This window comes from Pongo pygmaeus, chromosome 1 (assembly GCF_028885625.2).
Source record: "Pongo pygmaeus isolate AG05252 chromosome 1, NHGRI_mPonPyg2-v2.0_pri, whole genome shotgun sequence".
Classification (NCBI taxonomy): Eukaryota; Metazoa; Chordata; class Mammalia; order Primates; family Hominidae; genus Pongo; species Pongo pygmaeus.
The window spans coordinates 167,654,204-167,676,172 of record NC_072373.2 but is presented as its reverse complement, the minus strand read 5'-3'; the positions used below and the strand labels follow the sequence as shown (position 1 = coordinate 167,676,172).

At 34.8% G+C, this 21,969-nt stretch overlaps 1 protein-coding gene and 1 pseudogene across 11 annotated transcripts in view; both read right to left on the bottom strand.

Moving 5' to 3' along the window:
- Window positions 1-21,969, bottom strand: part of DOCK7 (dedicator of cytokinesis 7) — a 240,872-nt gene that overhangs the window by 184,261 nt on the left and 34,642 nt on the right. For all 11 annotated transcript variants that reach the window (XM_054484551.2, XM_054484560.2, XM_063654806.1 and 8 more), the window contains 8 exons: window positions 20,669-20,844; window positions 20,410-20,478; window positions 15,115-15,244; window positions 14,810-15,022; window positions 14,378-14,463; window positions 3,267-3,333; window positions 1,514-1,663; window positions 252-332 (listed from right to left, as the gene is read on the bottom strand). In XM_054484551.2, the coding sequence (XP_054340526.1) occupies window positions 252-332; window positions 1,514-1,663; window positions 3,267-3,333; window positions 14,378-14,463; window positions 14,810-15,022; window positions 15,115-15,244; window positions 20,410-20,478; window positions 20,669-20,844 (972 nt within the window). The remainder of the gene's footprint in view (window positions 1-251; window positions 333-1,513; window positions 1,664-3,266; window positions 3,334-14,377; window positions 14,464-14,809; window positions 15,023-15,114; window positions 15,245-20,409; window positions 20,479-20,668; window positions 20,845-21,969) is intronic.
- LOC129034862 (large ribosomal subunit protein uL13-like) lies at window positions 7,678-8,283 on the bottom strand (annotated as a pseudogene).

Below are 21,969 nucleotides of genomic sequence, written 5' to 3'. Positions count from 1 at the left end.
TTCTCTCCATGAAAAAAACAATTTAAAGAGTCAGTTAGTTTTGAGATAGAAGAGATTTTTAAAGAATACCACAGCATATGAAACATATGACACAGGCTAGGTGACAAATTAAATAAACAAGAAAGGAAGATAGGAAGCAGGCAAACAGAAAAAAATATAGTACTAGTAAAATTCTTTAGTATGCTTTGTATAGCATTCTCCCAAGTTACAATAGTAATAATGTGGGGGAAATGAGAAGCATAACATTCTACCTTGGTGGCATCTGCTTCTTTGAAAATCATATATGGTTCTGCACACTCTCCAATGTCTCCTTGCTGTAGGACTTTTTCTAGCTGTCAAAGGCAAAAAAAGTTAAGATTAAGCTTTTAAAAGCCTGAAATTCAAGGATGGTTCAATATACGAAAATCAATATAACACATTAACAGACTGACAGAAAAAAAATATGACATCTCAATTGCTGTAGAACAAACATTAGACAAAATTCAGTACCCTTTCATGGCAGAAACACTCAACAAAGTAGTAATGCAAAGAAACTACCATAATAAAGGCCATATATGAAAAGCCCACAGTTAACATCATACTCAACGGTTAAAGACTGAAAGCTTTTCCTCTAACATCATGAACGAGACAAGAATGCCCACCTTAGCCTCACCTATTAAGCATAGTAATGGAAGCCCAAGCCTGAGAACTAAACAAGAAAAATACGTAAAGCATCTGAATTGGAAAGGAAGAAGTAAAATTATCTCGCAAATGCTATGATCTTTTATGTAGAAAACTTTAAAGATGCCACAAAAAAAACTGTTAGAACTAATAAATGAATTCAACAAAGTTACAGGACACAAAATCTACATACTAGCAATGAGGAATCGAAAAAGGAAATTAAAAAAAAAATTTCACTTATAATACCATCAAAAAGAGTAAGATACTTACAAATAAGAAAGTAAAGGATCTATATACACTGAAGACTATAAAACATTGCTGAGAGAAATTAAATTAGGCACAAATAAATGAAAAGAAAACCTGTGTTCATGGATTGAAAAGATTTGATATCATTAAGATGTCAAAACTACCCAAAGCAATCTATAAGCTTAATGCAATCCTTATCAAAATCTCAATCTTTTTTTTTTTTTTTGCAGAAATAGAAAAACTCATCCTAGAATTCATAGGGAAATTCAAGAGACCCTGAATAATCAAAACAAATTTAGGGAAAAAAGAAGAAAGCTGAAAGTCTCATACTTCCTGATATGAAAATGTATTTAAAAACTACAATAATCAAAACAGATATAAGATATATATATATATATTCCTATTAGTTCTGTTTCACTGGAGAATTCTAATAAAGAGTTCAAGAAAAATTAGGTAGCACCTACTGTGTATGTCCAATATTGTGTTAAAGAATATCAAGATGAAAAAAAATAAGTAAAGGTCAAATCTTTGCCCTTGAAAAGTTTATAATACTGACAGACAAGTATACAGACACTACAAAATAAACAAATATATTTAACATTCTCACCTTTATTACAAGAAAAACATCTTGGGAAGGATAAGTGATAGAAAAAATTGCTGATCTTGCCAGGGTGGTAATGGCAGCAGGTGGTACATGTGGACGTAACAATCCTTTCATCTGCTCAGAATTAAGGTCAAAATAAAAGTTTTCTGAAATCTAAAAAATATTAATATGTGAAACTTTAAAATCTGTACATTTTACAGTGTCTATTTCTTAAAAGAAAGCTGCTTCTGCTACTTACTTTTAGAACTCTTTCAATGAAACAATAACCTGTTTTCAATTACAGTAATTATAATAAGAAAACATTTAATCTTAATAAATTAAATTTCTATTTTCTTTTTAAAAACATTCATGTTAAATAATTCTCAAAAAAATTACTTATTTATCTACAGACAGTAGGCTATTATACTCTAATGTAAAGTTTATATTTCACTGAGACCAATCTTTACATACCTAAATCAAAGTAAAAAAAGTAAACAAGCTATTTGGAAAACATAATAAGCATATTCTACACAACCATATTCCAAATTATTTTAATTAGAGGCGGGGGGATCAAGGTCAGGAGATTGAGACCATCCTGGCCAAAATGGGGAAACCCCATCTCTACTAAAATACAAAAAATTAGCCGGGCATGGTGCCATGCGCCTATAGTCCTAGCTACTCGGGAGGCTGAGCCAGGGGAATCGCTTGAACCTGGGAGGTAGAGGCTGCAGTGAGCCGAGATCGCGCCACTACACTCCAGCCTGGCAAAAGAGCAAGACTCAATCTCAAAAAAAAAAAAAGTAACTTCTAATGAAGTGTACAAAGAAATTATCATTGAGGTGATGGGTTCCAAATTGAGTTTTAAAAAAATTTATGAATAATATCCCAGCAGTTTCGAGTTAGCAAATAAAAGTTGCCAGAGCAGAATTCCATTAAAGAAAACCATAATATGTCTTGTGTTGGCAGCAGAAGTCACTGAAGGCACTTCAAGTTTCCTTTTTTCTTTTTTTAATTTTAAATTGTTTTTAGTAGCAATGGGGGTCTCACTATGTTGCCCAGGCCAGTCTTGAACCGGGAGAATTGGCCTCAAGCAGTTCTCCCACTTTGGCCTGCCAAAGTGCTGCAATTACAGATGTGAGCCACAAGCACCCAGCCAGCACTTCAAGTTTCTACTACATATTAGTCTTAGAATATTAAATTAAGAGATGTTGTAAAATAACCTTCTGACACGCCTGTAATCCCAGCACTTTGGGAGGCCGAGATGGGAGGATCACGAGGTCAGGAGATCGAGACCATCCTGGCTAACATGGTGAAATCCCGTCTCTACTAAAAATACAAAAAAATTAGCAGGGCATAGTGGCGGGTGCCTGTAGTCCCAGCTACTTGGGAGGCTGAGGCAGGAGAATGGCGTGAACCTGGGAAGCAGAGCTTGCGCTGGTGAGAATTTGAAAATCATGTCAATAAAAATTCACTGTCACTGTCATTCCTATTGTTATGTATTGCTTGCCAAAAGTGCTTTTCTTGTATTGTCTTTTCTATTTCTTAAAGTTGCTTCTGCTATTTGCTTTTAAAACTCTTTCAGTGAAACAATAACCTGTTTTCAATTACAGTAATTTATAAGAAAATATTTAACTAGTCCTAATAAGTTAAATTTCTATTTCCTTTTAAAAAAGATCTATGTTTAACAGTTCTCAAAAAAAATAAATATTATAAAACAAACAGGTTTCTGAAACCAATGATTATGACAAATGACTATGGTCAAATTATATAATCTTACCTTTTTCTTTTCCTTGACATCATATAAAGCCAAACTTGCAAAAATGGGTTCAATTTCAATTTCAAACCTTTATGAAGAAAAAGGATAAAATAATTTAAAAATAAATATAAAATACATAGTTGGAGAGAAATTGATTCCAAAACTAAATTATCACAATATCTGGCACTTTTCTACACCTGTGCCTTTGCCTATATTAAAACTTCTTCCTGAAATACACTCTTCTATGCATATCATTCACAGTCTCAATTAACCTTATCTTCTCTAGTTAATCCTAATTAATTTATCCAGCTACAAATAAACTCAAACTGCCTAAAAGCCTAATGACATATTATGTCCATTCTGAGGCACTAATCACTTTCTAACATGGTCACTTATATATGTAGATATTTTCATTTTTAAATAAGTTTTAAAAATAAAAGCCTGATGTTTTCTTTTTCAGATTATAAATAAAATATTCAATGCAAAAATCTTAGAAAACACATTAGAATGTTCAAAGGAAAACAGGAGCATCCAAAGAATCATAATTAACAGTTTAATGCCTAATCCATCTAGACTTCACGCATAAATGCACTTGCCAAACGAATTTTCTTCAACAGTGTCACAGTATACATAATAATTTCTAGTCTGCTTTTTTAACTTAACATTTTGTGGACAAATTTTCACGTTATAAATATTATTCTTACCATCATTTTTAATGCTGGCATAGTAATTCCCATTATATGAATACGGCAAAATTGTATACTTAATTAAGATGTCTAACTCATTTCTAAGAACAATGACTTACATATAGTAAACATCTAGTAAATATTTGTTGAACGAAATAATATATAATGTGAGGTTAACTAAAACTCTAGAGTAGAGGTTCTCAATGAAGGACAATTTTGCCCCCAAGGGAACATTTGGCAATACCTACATACATTTTTGGTTATCGAAACTACAGGAGTATTACTGTCACTTAGCAGTTAGAAGTCGGAGATATGACTGAACATCCTACACTGTACAGGACAATCCCTGACAACAAAAAACCATCTAGACAAAAAAGTCAATAGTGCTGACATTGTAATAACCCTGCTCCACATTGCATATTTTTGTATTAAAAGAGAATTGAGGACCTTGTAGAAAATACACAACATATTTACATTAGGGTGAGAGTTTAATAAAGGGACATTTACAAGGATTTGGACAGAATCTTGAGGAAACAACTACAGAGAGTGCCATTCCCTGGGGCTAGCAAAAGCAAGAGTCATTACCAACCACAGACCTAAAAGAGAACATGGAAGTAATAACCAAAAATTAGAAAGGATAGCTATACCAAAGATCCTTCACAGAAACTGGCCTTGGAAAGAAAGAGGCAACAGATCTAAGTGACTCAGCAGGGAACTCTCTTCTATCCTCTAACTTCCTGCTGATACATCCCTTAGTAAAACCCAACTACAAGTCAAATGAAAAGAGATCTTGGTGATCCTGTCCACATGTCAACCTCTACAAAACCTACTCTGCATCCTTTTTATACTGTCGGTCCATTTATTTTGGCCAATCCAGTAAATAAGCAGTATCCCACTGGATTTTTAATGGGAATCTTTGCACATATTCACTGACCATTTGGATATTTTCAGTTGGCCCATTTTTCTATTTATTGTTTGACTCTTTCCTCATCAATTTGTTGTTCTTTATGCATTCTAGAAATGAGCACACTGCCAAGTATATGTGTTGGAACTACCTTCTCCTTCTCTATGATTTATCTTCTCTTGTGTCTTTCAACGAACAAAAGTTGTCCATTTTAATGAAGTAAAATGTGTCAATGTTTTCTTCTGGGGTAGTGTTTTCTGTGTCATGTCAAAGAAATATTTTTCTTTCTATAAGATCATAAAGATATCCCTACATTATCTTCTGGAAACTTTACCATTTTGTCCTTCACATGTATGTCTACTATCAATCTGTAAAAAAAATTTTGTGTATCATGTGAGGCGGTGGTCAAGTTTCCTATTTTCATATCTATATATATGAATATATTTTTTCATGAATATATATTTTCATGAATATATATATTTTCATATATATAGATATGAAAATAGGAAACTTGACCACTGCCTCACATGATACAAAATATATATATATATATATATATATATATATATATATATATATATATATATATGAGAAACACATACATAGACAAGACAGGTAGACACAAAGAGAGGAAAGCAGGGGGGAGAAACAGATATCCAACTGTCCTGCCAATTTATTGAAAGGATTACCCTTTCCATACTATAAAAAAAGTCCACTGTTATTACAAATCAAAAATGTATAAACATGTGGGTCTTTTTTTAGCTCCTTTTTTTTTTAGTTGAAGTAATAAATGTTTAATGAAATAATTTTACATAATATTAACAGCATTCATTTGGCAAAATATTTACATGTTTGTAAATTACTACTTTATATAAAGTGGGAATATATCAAGTACAGACTTTTCTCTTTCCTCTATTCCAGTACTCTAGTTGTCTAATCATGTACCAATACTATACCGTCTTAATTACATGGTTTCATACTAGTCTTGATATCTGGTTGGGTTTTTTTTAATAAAGTTCTTCAAAACTGTCCTGCCTCTTTTGGCCCTTTGTATTTTCATATAAATTGTAGATTCAGCTAAAAATAAACAAAAGCAAATCAAAGTGAAATGCTAATTTACTTATTCAGAAAATTAGAGGCCAAGGTGGGAGGATCGCTTGAGGCCAGGAGTTCAAGACCAGCCTGGGAAACACAGCAAGATCCAATTTCTAATTTTTTAAAAGAAAGAAAATTAGTGTCCCAATGTGTAACTTAGTGTAAACTCTGTAATACTCTTTTTTTTTTTTTTGAGATGGAGTCTCACTCTGTCCCCCAGGATGGAGTGCAGTAGCTTGATCTCGGCTCACTGCAAGCTCCACCTCCTGGGCTCACGCCATTCTCCTGCCTCAGCCTCCCAAGTAGCTGGGATTACAGGCGCGCGCCACCACACCCAGCTAATTTTTTGTATTTTTAGTAGAGGTTTCACCGTGTTAGCCAGGATGGTCTCGATCTCCTGACCTGGTGATCCGCCGGCCTCGGCCTCCCAAAGTGCTGGGATTATAAGCGTGTGCCACCGGGCCCAGCCAATAACTTTATAATATTCTTAAACAGCATTTAAAGATCCATATTATTACTATCATGAACAAAGGACGGAACTCTGGAGAAAATAAACTGAAGAAACCAACACAAATCCAGTGAGCTCTACTTTAAGTAGACAAGAATTTATAAATTCAACCAGAATTTATACTGCCAAAAATGTATATGTATTTTCTTTTTTTAAAAAAACAAAGTATATTCCTCATGGATTCAGTACACAATTTGAGCAACTGCAAAAAAAAATGTATGCCACATTATTTCTATACTATCAAACATAGGCATGTTTCAAGAAATGCTACTTGCTAAGCAATACTCAATGGCTATTACACTGCAAAACAGGTATTTTTTATTCACTATAAATGTACCACTCTACATACTCACTTATTTAAAATTTTGAGAATACTTACAATGATGAAAGAAAAAAACATTTTTTAATCACCAAAGGCCTACCGTAAGACATTACTAATAAGATGTTATTTATTTGTTAGGCCTTTTAAAAATTAAGTGTGTGGGCCAGGCACGGTGGCTCACTCCTGTAATCCCAGCACTTTGGGAGGCCGAGGCGGGTGGATCACGAGATCAAGAGACTGAGACCATCCTGGCCAACATGGCCAACATGGTGAAATCCCGTCTCTACTAAAAATACAAAAAATTAGCCGGGCGTGGTGGCAGGCGCCTGTAGTCCCAGCTACTAGGGAGGCTGAGGCAGGAGAATCACTTGAACCTGGGAGGCGGAGGTTGCAGTGAGCCGAGATTCTGCCACTGCACTCCAGCCTGGCAACAAAGCAAGACTCCGTCTCAAAAAACAGAAAGAAAAAATTAAGTGTGTGTGTGCATATTTGTTCCCTTTAAAAGTAATTTATTTGATTCTGATCACAAAATACAGGGAAGGAGCAAGGGCAACGCCTATAACCTCTTGGTCGCACATGTTCCCAGTCTATGTGTCTATAAATACCCTTTGTACAACAGCAAACTCATGCTGTCCCCCAAGCGTTGTTTCACATTCTAACAGCTACAGAGTATAGCATATGACCAGGTGGGAAGTTAAAACAGATGCCCTATTCACAAGGTAGAGCTTCCCTCCAAATAGTGTTCCAGCTCCCTTTTGCTACTACTACTGAAACCAAAGTAGCTGGTTGTTCCTACTGTTGATCTTCTAAAATTCTTTCATGAACAAGTAGGTCATAGACAAATTATGTATGCACAATTCTTAAAGTGGCTTAAAGTAACCTTATAGAAAGGCAGTGACTAAGGTCTGTTCCTTGCCCCCAGCTTCCTACATTCCAGGCTGCCTGTGGCACCTGGACTGCCCTCCTGGGTCCCCCACATCCCAGGGCAGAAGTGAAAGAAGGGCAGGCCAGGCCAAGCATGAGGAATAAACAGTCTTTACTGGGCTCAGACCAGGAGTCCATGGCTCTTGAGGACCTCTATGTGTTTGTCAATTTTCTTCTCCATGTTCTTTTGGCCTGTTTCTATAGACTCATGAGCTGTCTTTTCTTCCAGTAGTGGATCTTAGCCTTCTCCTTTCTCTTCTCCTCCAAGGTGGCTGTCACTGCCTGGTACTTCCAGCCAACATCAGGAGCCAGGAACCCCAGGTAGGCAAACTGTCTCACAGGCTTCAGGCACACAACCTTGAGGGCAGCAGGAACCACCATCCACTTTTTGTCACAGGGGAGTGGGATCCCATCAAACATCTTGAGGTGGTCCAAAGCAGCCTGGCCTCACTTGGTCTTGTGGGGCAACATGCTTCACATGGTCCACCAAAAGAGGTAGCTGGGGGCTTGGAAATGGTAGGGGCCTCAGAAAGGATTGGTGTTCATCTACTTGCAGAGGAAGGCCAGGTACTTTAACTTGTTTCTGTAAAAACTGCCAGAAATGTGGATGCCCTCGCAACACATGATCACCACCTTCCAGCCCAGCAGTACCTGCTTGGCCACAATGGCCGCTGTGCAACCCGGAGATGGCCTCAGCCTCATGCACCAGGGCCTTCCCCCTCCCAACTTTGGCAGCCACCTGGGAAAGGCTAAATTGGGTGTGTTTTCACATTTGCTTACAAACAATTATAGTACAGTTTTTAACATTTTATCAATACGTGTTGACCCTGTTTTGACTTAAAGTCAATTTTGTAAGATGTTAATATTGTTCCCTCAGCTTTCGTTTGGTTAATATTTGCCATTATATCTTAATATATATTTTTACTTTCAATCTTTCTGGGTGTTTATGTTTTACATGGATTGCCTGTTCTTTACTAAAAGACATGTAACTGGGTTTTTTTTTTAATGCAGTCCAATAATCTGTCTCTTAAATGGATAGTTTAGTCCATTTATACTTATTCTTAAGACTTATATTTGGATTCATTTCTAGCAGCTTATTTTTATTGTTTACTTTTTCTTTTTTTTTTTTTTTTTGAAATGGAGTCTTGCTGTCACCCAGGCTAGAGTGCAATGGTGTGATCTCTACTCACTGCAACCTCCGCCTCCTGGGTTCAAGCGATTCTCCTGCCTCAGCCTCCCGAGTAGCTGGGATTACAGATGCATGCCACCATGCTCGGCTAATTTTTTGTATTTTTAGTGGAGATGGGTTTTACCATGTTGTCCAGGCTGGTCTCGAACTCCTGACCTCAGGTGATCTGCCCGCCTCAGCTTCCCAAAGTGCTGAGATTATAGGCGTGAGCCACCATGCCTGGTCTGTTCTACTTTTTCTAAGTGTTTTTCCATTCTTGACTTCTTTCTCTTGGACTGACTTACGGTTCCACTTTCAAGCCAGTTTTTCTCCTTTGCCTATAATTTACATTTCTATTTTTTTAATGGTTACTCAAGAACTTTTAAAGTACACAGTTAAGTTTTAAAATATCAATATCTTTATTATTCTCCCAAACAATAAGATCTTAGAATGTTTTAACCCTAATCAACCCCCAATTTATACATTGTTATTGATTTTTAGTTCTATCTTAATTATTTTAACCTCATAAACTAGACTCTATTACAGCAAACACAGGTTTATCTTTATGTTTTTCAATTTCTTTCTTTGTTCTACCTAAATCTTTCTTCCTGAAGTAATTCCTTTAGAAGTTACATTTTTAGTGATAAAATGTTGTAGAAAACACTAACAATTTTTATCAGTATAAAAAGTTATTTACCTCATCATTTGCATATTTCAAAAAAATGAACACAAATTCTTTGCAGATCCTCCCATTAAGACAAGTCTATTTCTCCATACCTTGAATTCAGGCTAGCCTTGTGATTTGTTTTGATCAATAAATGATACGCTGTAAGAGTTTTAATCCAAGGCCACAAGAGGTCTTACAGCTTCCACTCTCCTTTTTCTGAAAACCCTTCCACCACTACATGAACAACCCCAGGTCAGCCCACTGGACAATGGGAAAAGCATAGCTACTTTCCCAGTTGACATTAAGCCAACTGCTAAATATATAAACGAGAGACTCCTAGACCAACCTGCCTGCCAACTACCAGACATGCACAACTCCTTTATAGATCATCCAGTCCCAACCAAATTGGCCCAGACTACAAGAACTACCCAGATAACCCACAGAATTATAAGAAATACTGAACATTTGTTTTAAAATATTACATCTTAAAGTGGTTTACAGTGCAGCAAAAACTAACTGCTTCAAGAATGTGTTTGTTGAAAGGTAATTTTACTGGGTATGAAATTTGTGGTCAACAATTATTTTCTCTTAACAACACTGAAGATAACAACATCTTCTGGCTTCCATTGCTGCTGTGATAAATCAGCTGTTAGGCTAATTGTAATTTCTTCGCATAGGATCTCTTTTTCTCTCTGGCCGCTTTTAATACAGTTTCTTGGTTTTGTATTCTCCATTTTTGCTAAGTTTAGTCTGGATATGTATTTCTTTTTATTTATTCTTCCTAGATCCTACTAGACATCCAGAATTGAGAGTTACTACTATGTTTCATAAATTCTGAACAATTCTCAGCCATTATCTCTTCAATGATTGTTCTCTTCTTCCCTAAGTTATTTCCATTCTAGAATTCAAATTAGACTTTTTGTTGATATTACTTTATTTTCCATCTATTTACATCTTTGTGTACATTTTGTATAAATTTGTTCCGTTTTATCATCAAGTTCACTTATTCAGTCTTCAGTTTTATCTAATCTATGTTGAGCCCACCTAAATGGATTTATAATTTTAATTATAAAATCTTGAAAAAGATCAAATTAATCTTTTTAAAATCTTCCTGGTCAATTCTGAGAGTCTCTTGTTCCTTTATAATATTTTAAAATAATTATTTACTTAAATATATTAAAAGTACTTATATTCTAAATCTGACTGGTAGTCCTCTTCAGGTCTGCAGTTTGTTTTGCCATGTTTGTTGATTTACGACTGGAGCTGAAACTTTACCTGTAGAAATACTTTGAGGCCTAGATTTTTAAAGTGAATTCCTCTAAAAACAATTGATGTGTGCTTCTGCCAGGTACCTAGGGCCACTGCAATCTAGAACCACTTTAAACTAAACTTTTGCCTTGGAATTTTTTGAGCCACACATATAGTAGGTAAGCTTATGACCTGGAATTCTCAAGAGTTTTCTCTTTTTATTTTTTCCTGTTTCCTGTCTGACTTTTCCCTGCCAGAGCCGAAGTTGCAGCAAACAAATATCACTATTTCTAATATTACTCTCACGAAATCTGGTGTTAGGCATTAATGCAGGAGCGTTTCCATCCTCCCTGCGTGCCAAGCTCTTTCCCTTGTAGCCCATTAAAACCAGGATGAGCAATAGCCCTAATGTAAAATTAGCTACAGAACACTTACTCCTGGGAAATTATGATTTCTTAGCATTTCTTGGCTAAATTCATATCAACTTGACCATGCTTAGAAGATATTCCCCTGAATGTATAAATCACTATGTTACTGACTAATAGTCTTCTTAATAGTAGAAATAATGTTCTCATCCAGGATAAAGGAAGGCTGTTTTTAGGGAACAAAATGTAAAAGAAATGATTTTCAAAAATACATCAGTTTCTATAATTAGCTAAAGTAAAGCTATCATTTCTGACTGTTTCTGAACTTCCGTGACCTCAAGTTCTTCCTCACTTTAAACCTGGACTTTTCTTATCATAGACAAATCAGATGTATAGAATTATTACTTTAGAATTTTTAATGAGAGACAAACAAAAGTTAAAGAAAATAGTTGTACAAAAAAAAATTCTATATTTTATTTCTCTAAGAGAGAAATAACAAACTTGTAACTTTTATCAAGAAGATCATAAGTAAAGCTACAATGACACACCACTTTACACCCACTAGAATGGTTATGATAAAAAAAAAACAGATAATAACAAATATTGGTGAAAAAGTGAAGAAATTAGAATCATCCTAACTTGCTAGTGGTAATGTAAAATGGTGCAGCTGCTTTGGAAAACAGTCTGGATAATTCCTCCAAAAGTTAAACATGGAGTTACTGTACTAACCATAATTCCTATCCTAGGTATATACCCAAGAGAAATGAAAACACATGTCCCACAAAAACCTATATACAAATTATGAACTTAATTTGTAACAGCCAAAAAGTGGAAGCAATCATTACTGATTAATAGATAAACAGAATGTGGCATATGCATCAATGGAATATCACTCAGCAATGAAAAGAAATGTTAGTACTGACACATGCTACAGCACAAACCTTAAAAACACTATGAAAACTAAGTTTAAAAAAAAAACAAAAAGGACCACATATTGCGTGATTCCATTTACAGGAAATAATCAGAATAAGCAAATCTGTAGAGACAGAAAGTAGGACAGTGGTTGCCTACGGATGGAGGAGTTGAGGAAAACAGGGAGTTATTACTAACAAATATGAGACTTCTTTTTGGGATGATGAAAGAACTCTAAAATTTATTGTAATAATAGTTGCACAGATCTAAGAATATACTGAAATCCACTGAATTGTATGCTTGGTGAACTGGGTGAATTCACTGGTGAATTGTACACTGAATATACACTGAGAGAACCACATAATACATGAATTATACCTCAGTAAAGCTATTTTTCTTTTTAAAGTAGAAACAATCCAAATGCTCCCTGACTGATAAATGGATTAACAAAATGTGGTGTATCCACACAGTGGAATATTGTTCAGTTATATAAAAAAAAAATGAACTACTCGGCTGGGCGTGGTGGCTCACACCTGTAATCCCAGCACTTTGGGAGGCTGAGGCAGGCAGAACACGAGATCAGGAGATCGAGACCATCCTAGTCAACATGGTGAAACCTCATCTCTACTAAAAATACAAAAAATTAGCCAGGCGTGGTGACATGCACCTGTATTCCCAGCTACTCGGGAGGCTGAGGCAGGAGAATCGCTTGAACCCGGGAGGCGGAGGTTGCAGTAAGCCGAGATCGCAACACTGCACTCCAGCCTGGGCAACAGAGTGAGACTCTGTCTCAAAAAAAAAAAAAAACAAAAAAAAAAAAAAAAAACTAGTCATATATGCTATAACATAGATGAACATTGAAAACATTATGCTGTATGAAGAAACCAGACACAAATGGCCACATATAATTCCACTTACATGAAATAATCAGAATGGGTAAGCTCATAGAGACAGAAAGAAAATTAGTGATTGTCAGGGGCTGAGGAAAAGAGAGAACAGGGAGTGACTACTAACAGGTATTTTTATGGTATGAAATGTATCATCCCCCAAAATTCATATGTTACAGCCCTAACCCCCAATGTGACTGTAATTGGAAATAAGCCCTTAAAGGGCTTATTAAGGTTAAATGAGGTCCTAAGAGTGGGGCACTAATTCCATGGAACTGGTATCCTTATAAGAAGAGGAAGAGATACCAGGGACCTCTCTCTTTCTGTGTACACACAGAAGAAAGGCCATGCGAGAATGCAGCAAGCAGCAGCCATCCGCAAGCCAGGGAGAGATGCCTCATGAGAAACCAACCCACTGGCACCCTGATCTTTGACTTCTAGCCTCTACAACTCTGAGAAATAAATTTCTATTGTGTCAGCTACGCATTCTATGGTATTTTGTTATAGCAGCCTGAGCAGACTGATACAGGTATGGAGTTTCTTCCTGCGGTAATGAGTATGTTCTCAAGTTAGACAGTAATGGCAGCTGTGCAATTCTGTGAATATATACCACTAACTTGTATACTTTAAAAGGGTTAATTTTATGATATATAAATTAGATCACAATAAAGCTGTTAAAAAACAAAATAAGATTATAAGTAAGAACTGATGTTAGGTGTCCTGTTATTCAAAAGATTCAATGCACTTAATCTATCTAACATGTTTCTGAATAAATCTAACTAAATATACAAAGCCTTAGCTTTCAAGGAAAGAAACTGCCAGAATTATATATAGACATGGTCTGTCCCTATGAGTTGCTTGTTTCAGAAAGCTCTATGAATTGAAACTTTTTTCTTAAGTCAGAACGAATAATTAAACATAATATTAACATGACAGCATGAAATAAGAGAAAGCACTTTGTAAAGCAGAATGTAAATATAACACCTCAATGATGTTAGCAGAAATCAGATCTAAGTTTTTTAAAGAAGGAAAAAATACATATTTCAAAATCTTCAAAAATCAAAGCCTACTGTAAAATCAACTCTTTGATTTTATATTTGTTATATGGCAGACAGCTTCATATATATCTTAGGCTTAGAACAGCAGGATTAGCTTCATACATAGGTTTGAATGCTGAATAGCACTTAAAATGATATACAGAATTTAAAAGTTGACTTTATGTTTGCTACACAGTAGGCTTAGCTTCATAAATACGTTAGGCTTAGCACAGTAGGCTCAGCTTCATACATACGTTTGAATACTGAATAGTATTTAAAATGACATGTAGAACAATACTTCTCAAAAGAACACAAATTCACCTATAAAATCTATTCAGATTTTGTTACACCAGTACTAAAATTTTATCCTGGAAAATAAAAGTTGTAAGTAAAAGAAATAAATACTCACTTGAGTGATAAGCATTTTACAAGAAGTCTTTGACCAAAATGTTCTTTGGGTACATCAGGAACACTAAGCCGTTCTATTGGTTCTTCCTACAAATTGAAAAGCAACACCAAAATGAATATGCTTATCATATTCCAACTCTTTAATTTTATTTTTTTAAGAACTTACTTTACTTAATACTTACTTAATACTTTTAGTCTTCACAATAGAACATAGAAAAGAATGACCTATTTATCCACAGACAGAAGTCATTTGATTATAAGTTACTCATTAAGAATAGTAAATTCACTAGTATAAAATGTATTCATTTATAAAAATTACAGCTGTTTCAGTTGCTTTATCCCCTACATTTTGTAATAAATACCATTCATCAATCATAATCCCCAAAGATCAATTTTAATAATCATTTGCTTCTTTATATGCAAACATCTATACCTCATCTGGTGATGGATGCAAAGCAAAAAGTTCTTTGTGACGGTTTGATTTCCTTTGGTCATCATTCTGGCGGTCTATTTCTTCATTTGGAGTTCGATCAAGTAAATTGGGAAGCAAAGCATCAGGAAGTGAATTTTTCAAGTCAAAGATACTACAAGCCCAGCTACCCCTTGGGGTATCATCTATTGACATTGAACGTCTTTTAAGGTCATCCTGTCATGCAAAACATTAAATATAAATATATTAATAAATTGACAACTGTTTTAAAATAACTTCTTATAGTTATTTAAGAATAAAAGTATTACTTGATCATCCTGGTAGCTGTTGCCATCTGGAGCTTCATCAGATTCAAAAACTTGTTTTGGCAAACCTTTTTGCCTTTCTTTCTGTTTATCTAATGTATTGGGATTAAATCCTGTTCCCAATTTATGATATCTATTAAAGAAAAAAAGTTAAATAAATATCAACTATCAAATTTAGGAATTTTTTCACTTTTTGGGCATCATTATGTAATAAGCCAAGTGTTTTCTGCATTATTTCTTTATGTAATAAGAATCTATTCTAGCAATTTAGGTTAAAGAAAACTTCCATTCAATGTTCCTTTAACCCAGCTAAGGAGTAGAGTACGAGTTTCCAAAAGCAAATCATATTTTCCTTCTTTCCATGCCAATCATGTGTATATAATAAATTAAGCTGTACTTTCAATTCAGATAATTGGTCAGTAAAAAGAAAACTTGGGAAGCCAGTAACTTGGGTTAAAGAATAAAATGAGAAATAGAAAATATACACTGAATTAAGAATAATATAAATTTTAAAAGGTTATATACATATAAAGCAATGAATCTTAAAATTTCAAGTAGCCAAGAAATTTTTTGCTATCTTTCGTTATCTATAAAAGATCTTAACCTAAAGCTGCGGACTTGTAAAATCAAAAACAGCAAAACCTACACCATCACTGTGTACATATATATTAACATTACATATATGCACAGTTAGCTAAAAACAACTCTGAAATTAGTGCAAGCTTCTTTCTTAACAATCCAATAACAACCTAATACCCAAGAACATCAAATATGAGCTGATCACAAAGCAATTATTGCTTGTGATTCAACACTTCATAGAGCCAAACTGAAGGAATATTTTAGTTGAAGCAAAACAATAATGTTCACAAGATGGTATAGTTCTTGCTATCACCCAATTCATGAGATAGTAAAGCATCACATTTGATATGAATTACTCACATCCAGTCTTGTTGCTAAAGCTATTAAAATAGCAATTACATGATAGTAACATCACTGCATAATCGCAAAAGAAAGTATTTTCTCTGAAAGAACTAAAGACACTCAATATAGTAACATGAAAGTTATTACTTAGAAGCAGATATCTTAATCTTTAATGGAATGTTTCAAGTGTCTTAATTTGTAAAGCTGCATACGTAAGCTGCTCTGATAAATCAGAATGTTACTGAATTCTATCCTAAAAAAATTGACAATACGAAATTCAAGAAAGCAAATACTCTCTTCTATGTCATCCTGTCCTCTAGTCAGTTGCTATGATAAGGCTCTAATAATTACCCACTCAACCCCACACACATCACCATTTTTCTGACTTGTTTCTTGGCATTCTCACTCTCATTTACGGTTCCAGCCACACTGTCCTCTTAACTCTTTGTTCCTTGAACATTTCTAGCATGCTTTCAATGCAGAGCCTTAGCATGTATTGCTCTTCCCTCTGCCTAATAACATTCTTCCCCCAGGTATTCACAGGGCTCACTTCCTTCAGGTCTCTGCTCAAAATCACCTTATCAGTAAGGCTTCCTCTGATTAATTATATAAAACAGAAGGTCGAGCATGGTGCCTTACATGTGTAATCCCAACACTTGGGGAGGCTGAGGTAAGAGGATGGCTTGAGGCCAGGAATTCAAGGTAAAAGAGAGAGATCTTGTCCCAAGTAAATAAATAGAAACCAAAATAAATAATAAAATAAAAATATTTGTCTCTCTTCTTGGCCCTCTCTATCCACTTCACCCTATTTTTTTCTCCACTTGACTCACCTAGATCGTATCTAGTCTATATTTACCTGTGTTCGTTTATTGTCTATTGACAATCTCATCTCCCACTAGAATATAAACTCCATGAGGGTAGAGAGTTGGTTTTGTTCACTGCTGTATCATCAGTCTTTAGTATAGTGCCTGGTACATATAAGACTCTCAATAAACACTAACTGAATAAATAAATAAATGAAGTACTTTTGTGTCCCTTTATCATATTGTGCTGAATCGTGGAAGAATTTTGTGGCTTCCAAAATTGACAAATGGGATCTAATTCAACTAAAGAGCTTCTGCACAGCAAAAGAAACTACCATCAGAGTGAACAGGCAACCTACAGAATGGGAGAAAATTTTTGCAATCTACTCATCTGACAAAGGGCTAATAACCAGAATCTACAATGAACTCCAACAAATTTACAAGAAAAAAACAAACAACCCCATCAAAAAGTGGGCAAAGGATATGAACAGACACTTCTCAAAAGAAGACATTTATGCAGCCAACAAACACATGAAAAAATGCTCAGCATCACCGGCCATCAGAGAAATGCAAATCAAAACCACAATGAGATACCATCTCACACCAGTTAGAATGGCGATCATTAAAAAGTCAGGAAACAACAGGTGCTGGAGAGGATGTGGAGAAATAGGAACACTTCACACTGCTGGTGGGACTGTAAACTAGTTCAACCACTGCAGAAGACAGTGTGGCAATTCCTCAGGGATCTAGAACTAGAAATACCATTTGTCCCAGCCATCCCATTACTGGGTATATACCCAAAAGATTATAAATCATGCTGCTATAAAGACACATGCACACGTATGTTTATTGTGGCACTATTCACAATAGCAAAGACTTGGAATCAACCCAAATGTCCATCAATGATAGACTGGATTAAGAAAATGTGGCACATATACACCATGGAATACTATGCAGCCATAAAAAAGGATGAGTTCATGTCCTTTGTAGGGACATGGATGAAGCTGGAAACCATCATTCTCAGCAAACTATTGCAAGGACAAAAAACCAAACACCGCATGTTCTCACTCATAGGTGGGAACTGAACAATGAGAACACATGGACACAGGAAGGGGAACATCACACACCAGGGCCTGTTGTGGGGTGGGGGGAAGGGAAGTGATAGCATTAGGAGATATACCTAATGTAAATGACGAGTTAACGGGTGCAGCACACCAACATGGCACATGGGTACATATGTAACAAACCTGCACATTGTGCACATGTACCCTAGAACTTAAAGTATAATTAAAAAAAAAAAAAAGAAAAAAAGAAAAGTTTATCACATGGCTCACAGACCTCCCTAAGGGGGCAGCCCGGAAAAAAGAAAAAAAAAAAAGAATTTTGTGGCTTCATCTTATAGCTATTTCACTTTTCAGCCACATCCACACTGCCATTAAGCCCATCTGCTGAGTTTGTAATACTTTTTTCACTAATCAAAATTTTAATTTCCAAAGATAACTAATTGATTTTTATATGGTTAAAATACCTTTCACATTTCTCATGCACATTATTCTCATGTAAGTGTATTCTTTACACTTATAGATCTTAATCTGTGTTCTATTAACTATTTCCTAAATTATTACTTCTTTTATTTGTAGTTGGATAATTCTATTTCAAGTGTATTGGTTTGCATCAAATACTTGGCAATTTTGGGTTCTATCTTAATTTTTTAATTTGTATCCCCCACATCTGTCTTAAACTACTGTATCTGCTTACCCCAGCCCATATCCAGTGGTTGTGGGGAAAGGGCAGATCACACCAACAAGCAAAGTCTGCCAGTACCTAGTCTTCTGGGTATGAGGATTCCTTCTTCCTCCAAGATGTGCTCACCCTGGGCGCTATCCTATTAGCCTAAGCCTCCACAATTACTAATCCTAAATAAATAAATAAATAAATAAATAAAGGCAGATATCTCTGCTGTCACTGTGCACAAATGGTGGAAGAGGTTTCAAAGTAACTACATAACCAATATTTACCAAGTCTCCCTTTCCATTGCCTGCATTCACTGGTTCTGAGCTTAAAGCACTACTGAAGCTTTTGCATGTATCTTCTCCTTAGATATTCTGTACTATAGTTTTCTCTTACATTCCAATCACACCTATCTTCTTTGTTTCAGAGATACCTCATAACTTCTAGTTCACCAAAAGTACTCCCTTTGGTCTTCCACTTACCAGTGCATATAATGTATAATATCTAGTATAATAGAAAAAAACAAGGGCTTTAGAATCTGATGCCTCTACGTTCCAATCCTGACTACCCTATTTTTTGGTTTGTGGGATCTCAGAGAAGTTACTTAACTACTCTGAGCCTGAGCCACCTTATCTGTTAAAACCTTAAATGAGATGAGTGCAAAGTGCCCAATAAAATGCCCAGTACACAGTAAACCCATAAATGTTAATTATTTTATCCTCTTGCCTAAACCAAGGTTAACAACCCTATGCTTAGAAGTAAGTAGCAGATTTCCATGATTCTGAGGTCAATATATTTTACAACTAACCTTTTTATTAAGATTTCTGATTATAGGTTTCTAACATATATGCACAGAGGTAAAGACTTTTGAATTATCTGACAGAGAAACAATAGTCTTTAGTAATGTCTAAAATTTGGCTACCAGAATACTTATCAAAATTGTAAGTTCATAAAAACAGCTCTTCTATATAAAGGGCAGCAGACTGTGCTTTTATTAGGTCACACTGAAACGTAAAAGCACGTCAGCATTATCCCCCAGAGTGATATTTAGCACAATGTAAAGCCTAGTGAAATAAGACAGCCATGAGGGCAAAACAATAAGCAATGGATATATCACTTTTGCTAGTGCTATTTTGCATAGATTATTTCATTTGTGAAAACTATAATGCCGTATCAGAATTCTCCACTGCTTCAATCATATCTCCTTTAGAAAAATCAAATAAGGTTAAGAAGATTCAGTATGAAGACCCTTCTCCATTACACAAATTAACACATGATTATTATGTAAATCAGTTTTATTATACTTCTTAATCTGACTTGTTATTGCACAGTTTATTAGGAAAATAAATTTTGGCTAGAACAAAACATTATTTTTTACAAATATTTACCTGATTGGATGTAGAGGTCAAATACCTATAAATATTAGTTAGAAACAGCAGAGACTTTTCAAATAGCTTGGTCTGTAAAACTGCCTGTTAATTTTAACTTAGCTATTTAAGTTTCACTAAACTGGATTCTTTTTGAGAAATGCAAATTATTCATCAATATCTACCCAATATTTCCTAAAAGAATTAGACCACAAAATCATTATCATACATTATTAGCTCTTAATGATTTATAATAATACAGAAATACTATTTTCCCATGAATTATATTTTACTAAGAAAGTAAAAGTAATTACAAAACTCCTAAGGAGTAAATATCTATACACAAAAGTTCTTTTGTTTCTTCAGCTATTTTGTTTAAATAAATTTTCAGGTCTCATAAACATTACGAATCTGCCTTAATCCATTTAGAAATCTTACTCAATATTTGCAAATGTTGTAATAAACATATAACTTACTTTCTGATGACAATTGCCCAGTCTTCTGTATAACTTCTTATACAGTCTCTAACATGTGGATCCATTTCACTATTTTAAAAAGGAAAATACATTTGTAATTTAGACGGGACAGCACTGATGTTTATTAATTTGGTTGCTACAATTGCTGTTTGTGTAACAGGAAATGATGATGCTACAAGAAATAGGCTCTAAATAAAATAATGGAAGTTAGCCTTTCTATAGTTCCTCTAAAGCCAAAAACAGGTCAATGTCTCCTAACCTTTCTTCAGGTACAGCTGAAACAAGAGTTCTGCAGTCCCGAGGACTATAAACAACTTCAATATCATCTGGAGGAAATTCAATCAAATCCCGTAAAGGCCCAGAATCCACAGCCAAAGGATGAGTAATGAGGTAATCTTCCAAATCCACTGGATCTACTGCTTCAGTAAGGGGCACCTTTGTAAAAAGGTGGGATAAGAGATGGGTAGAAAATAAGAGGTGAATGTAATAATTTTAAAACTTAAGGCAAATAACTTTTTTTTTAAATAAAAGCTTTTAATCTAGTTCTTTCTAAAATTTTAACAGATATTCAACCAGATGCACTAAAGAAAACACAAAGTGTTACCCTTCTTGCACTCCTTGATGTTTTGGGTCATATTCTCTTTAACGTCCTTGCTGACACTTTGCCCAGAACTCTCACATAAAAACACTAGTAAGAATTAACAGTTTTATTCTACTTTATAGTTTACAAAGTACTCACTGGAAGGATATTTTTGCTTTTTTATATCTTTGGATATTAAAAAAAAGTAAGTTGCTACATTTCTAAACAGTGCTCTGACTTTATTTCTTGTTTTTGTTGATTATCCTAGTAAAAACATATAATCAGACTAGGGTAGGCTAAAAAATGTCCCTCCAAAAATTCTCCACATCCTAACACATGGGCCCTGTGCATGTCACCTTATATGGAAAAAAATAAAAAATAAAACAGTCTTTGCAGATGTAATTAAGGTTCTTAAAATGGGAGTATTATGCTGGATTATCCAGATGGTTTCCAAATGCAATCACATATATCCTCATGAGGAGACAGAGGGAGATTAGGCTATACACAGAGAGAAAAAAAGTTGTATAAAGATGAAAAACAGAGAGATTTGAATATTCTGGCCTTAAAGATAGAGATGATGTGATCACAAGTCAAGGAATGCCAAAGCCATCAGAATTTGGAAGAGACAAGGAACTGATACTCCACGAGAACATCTGAAGAAAGCACAGCCCTGCCAAAACCTTATTTTAGTCCAGTGATACTGATTTCAGACTTTTGGCCTCTAGCACTGTGAGAGAATAAATTTCTTTTGTTTTAAGCCACCCAGTTTGTAGTACTTTGTTACAGTAGCCATACGAAAGGAATACACAGGCCCTATTAAAACTATCCATTAATAATAATAAAAGACTGGTAGCATTCTTCAGCCAAGTTTTTAACAAGATACTTTTTAATAAAATACCATATTTCTTATCTAGTTCGAAAAAGAAAAAAATATTCAGACAAACCTATAGAGGATATATAACAAATATGCAGTTATAGAC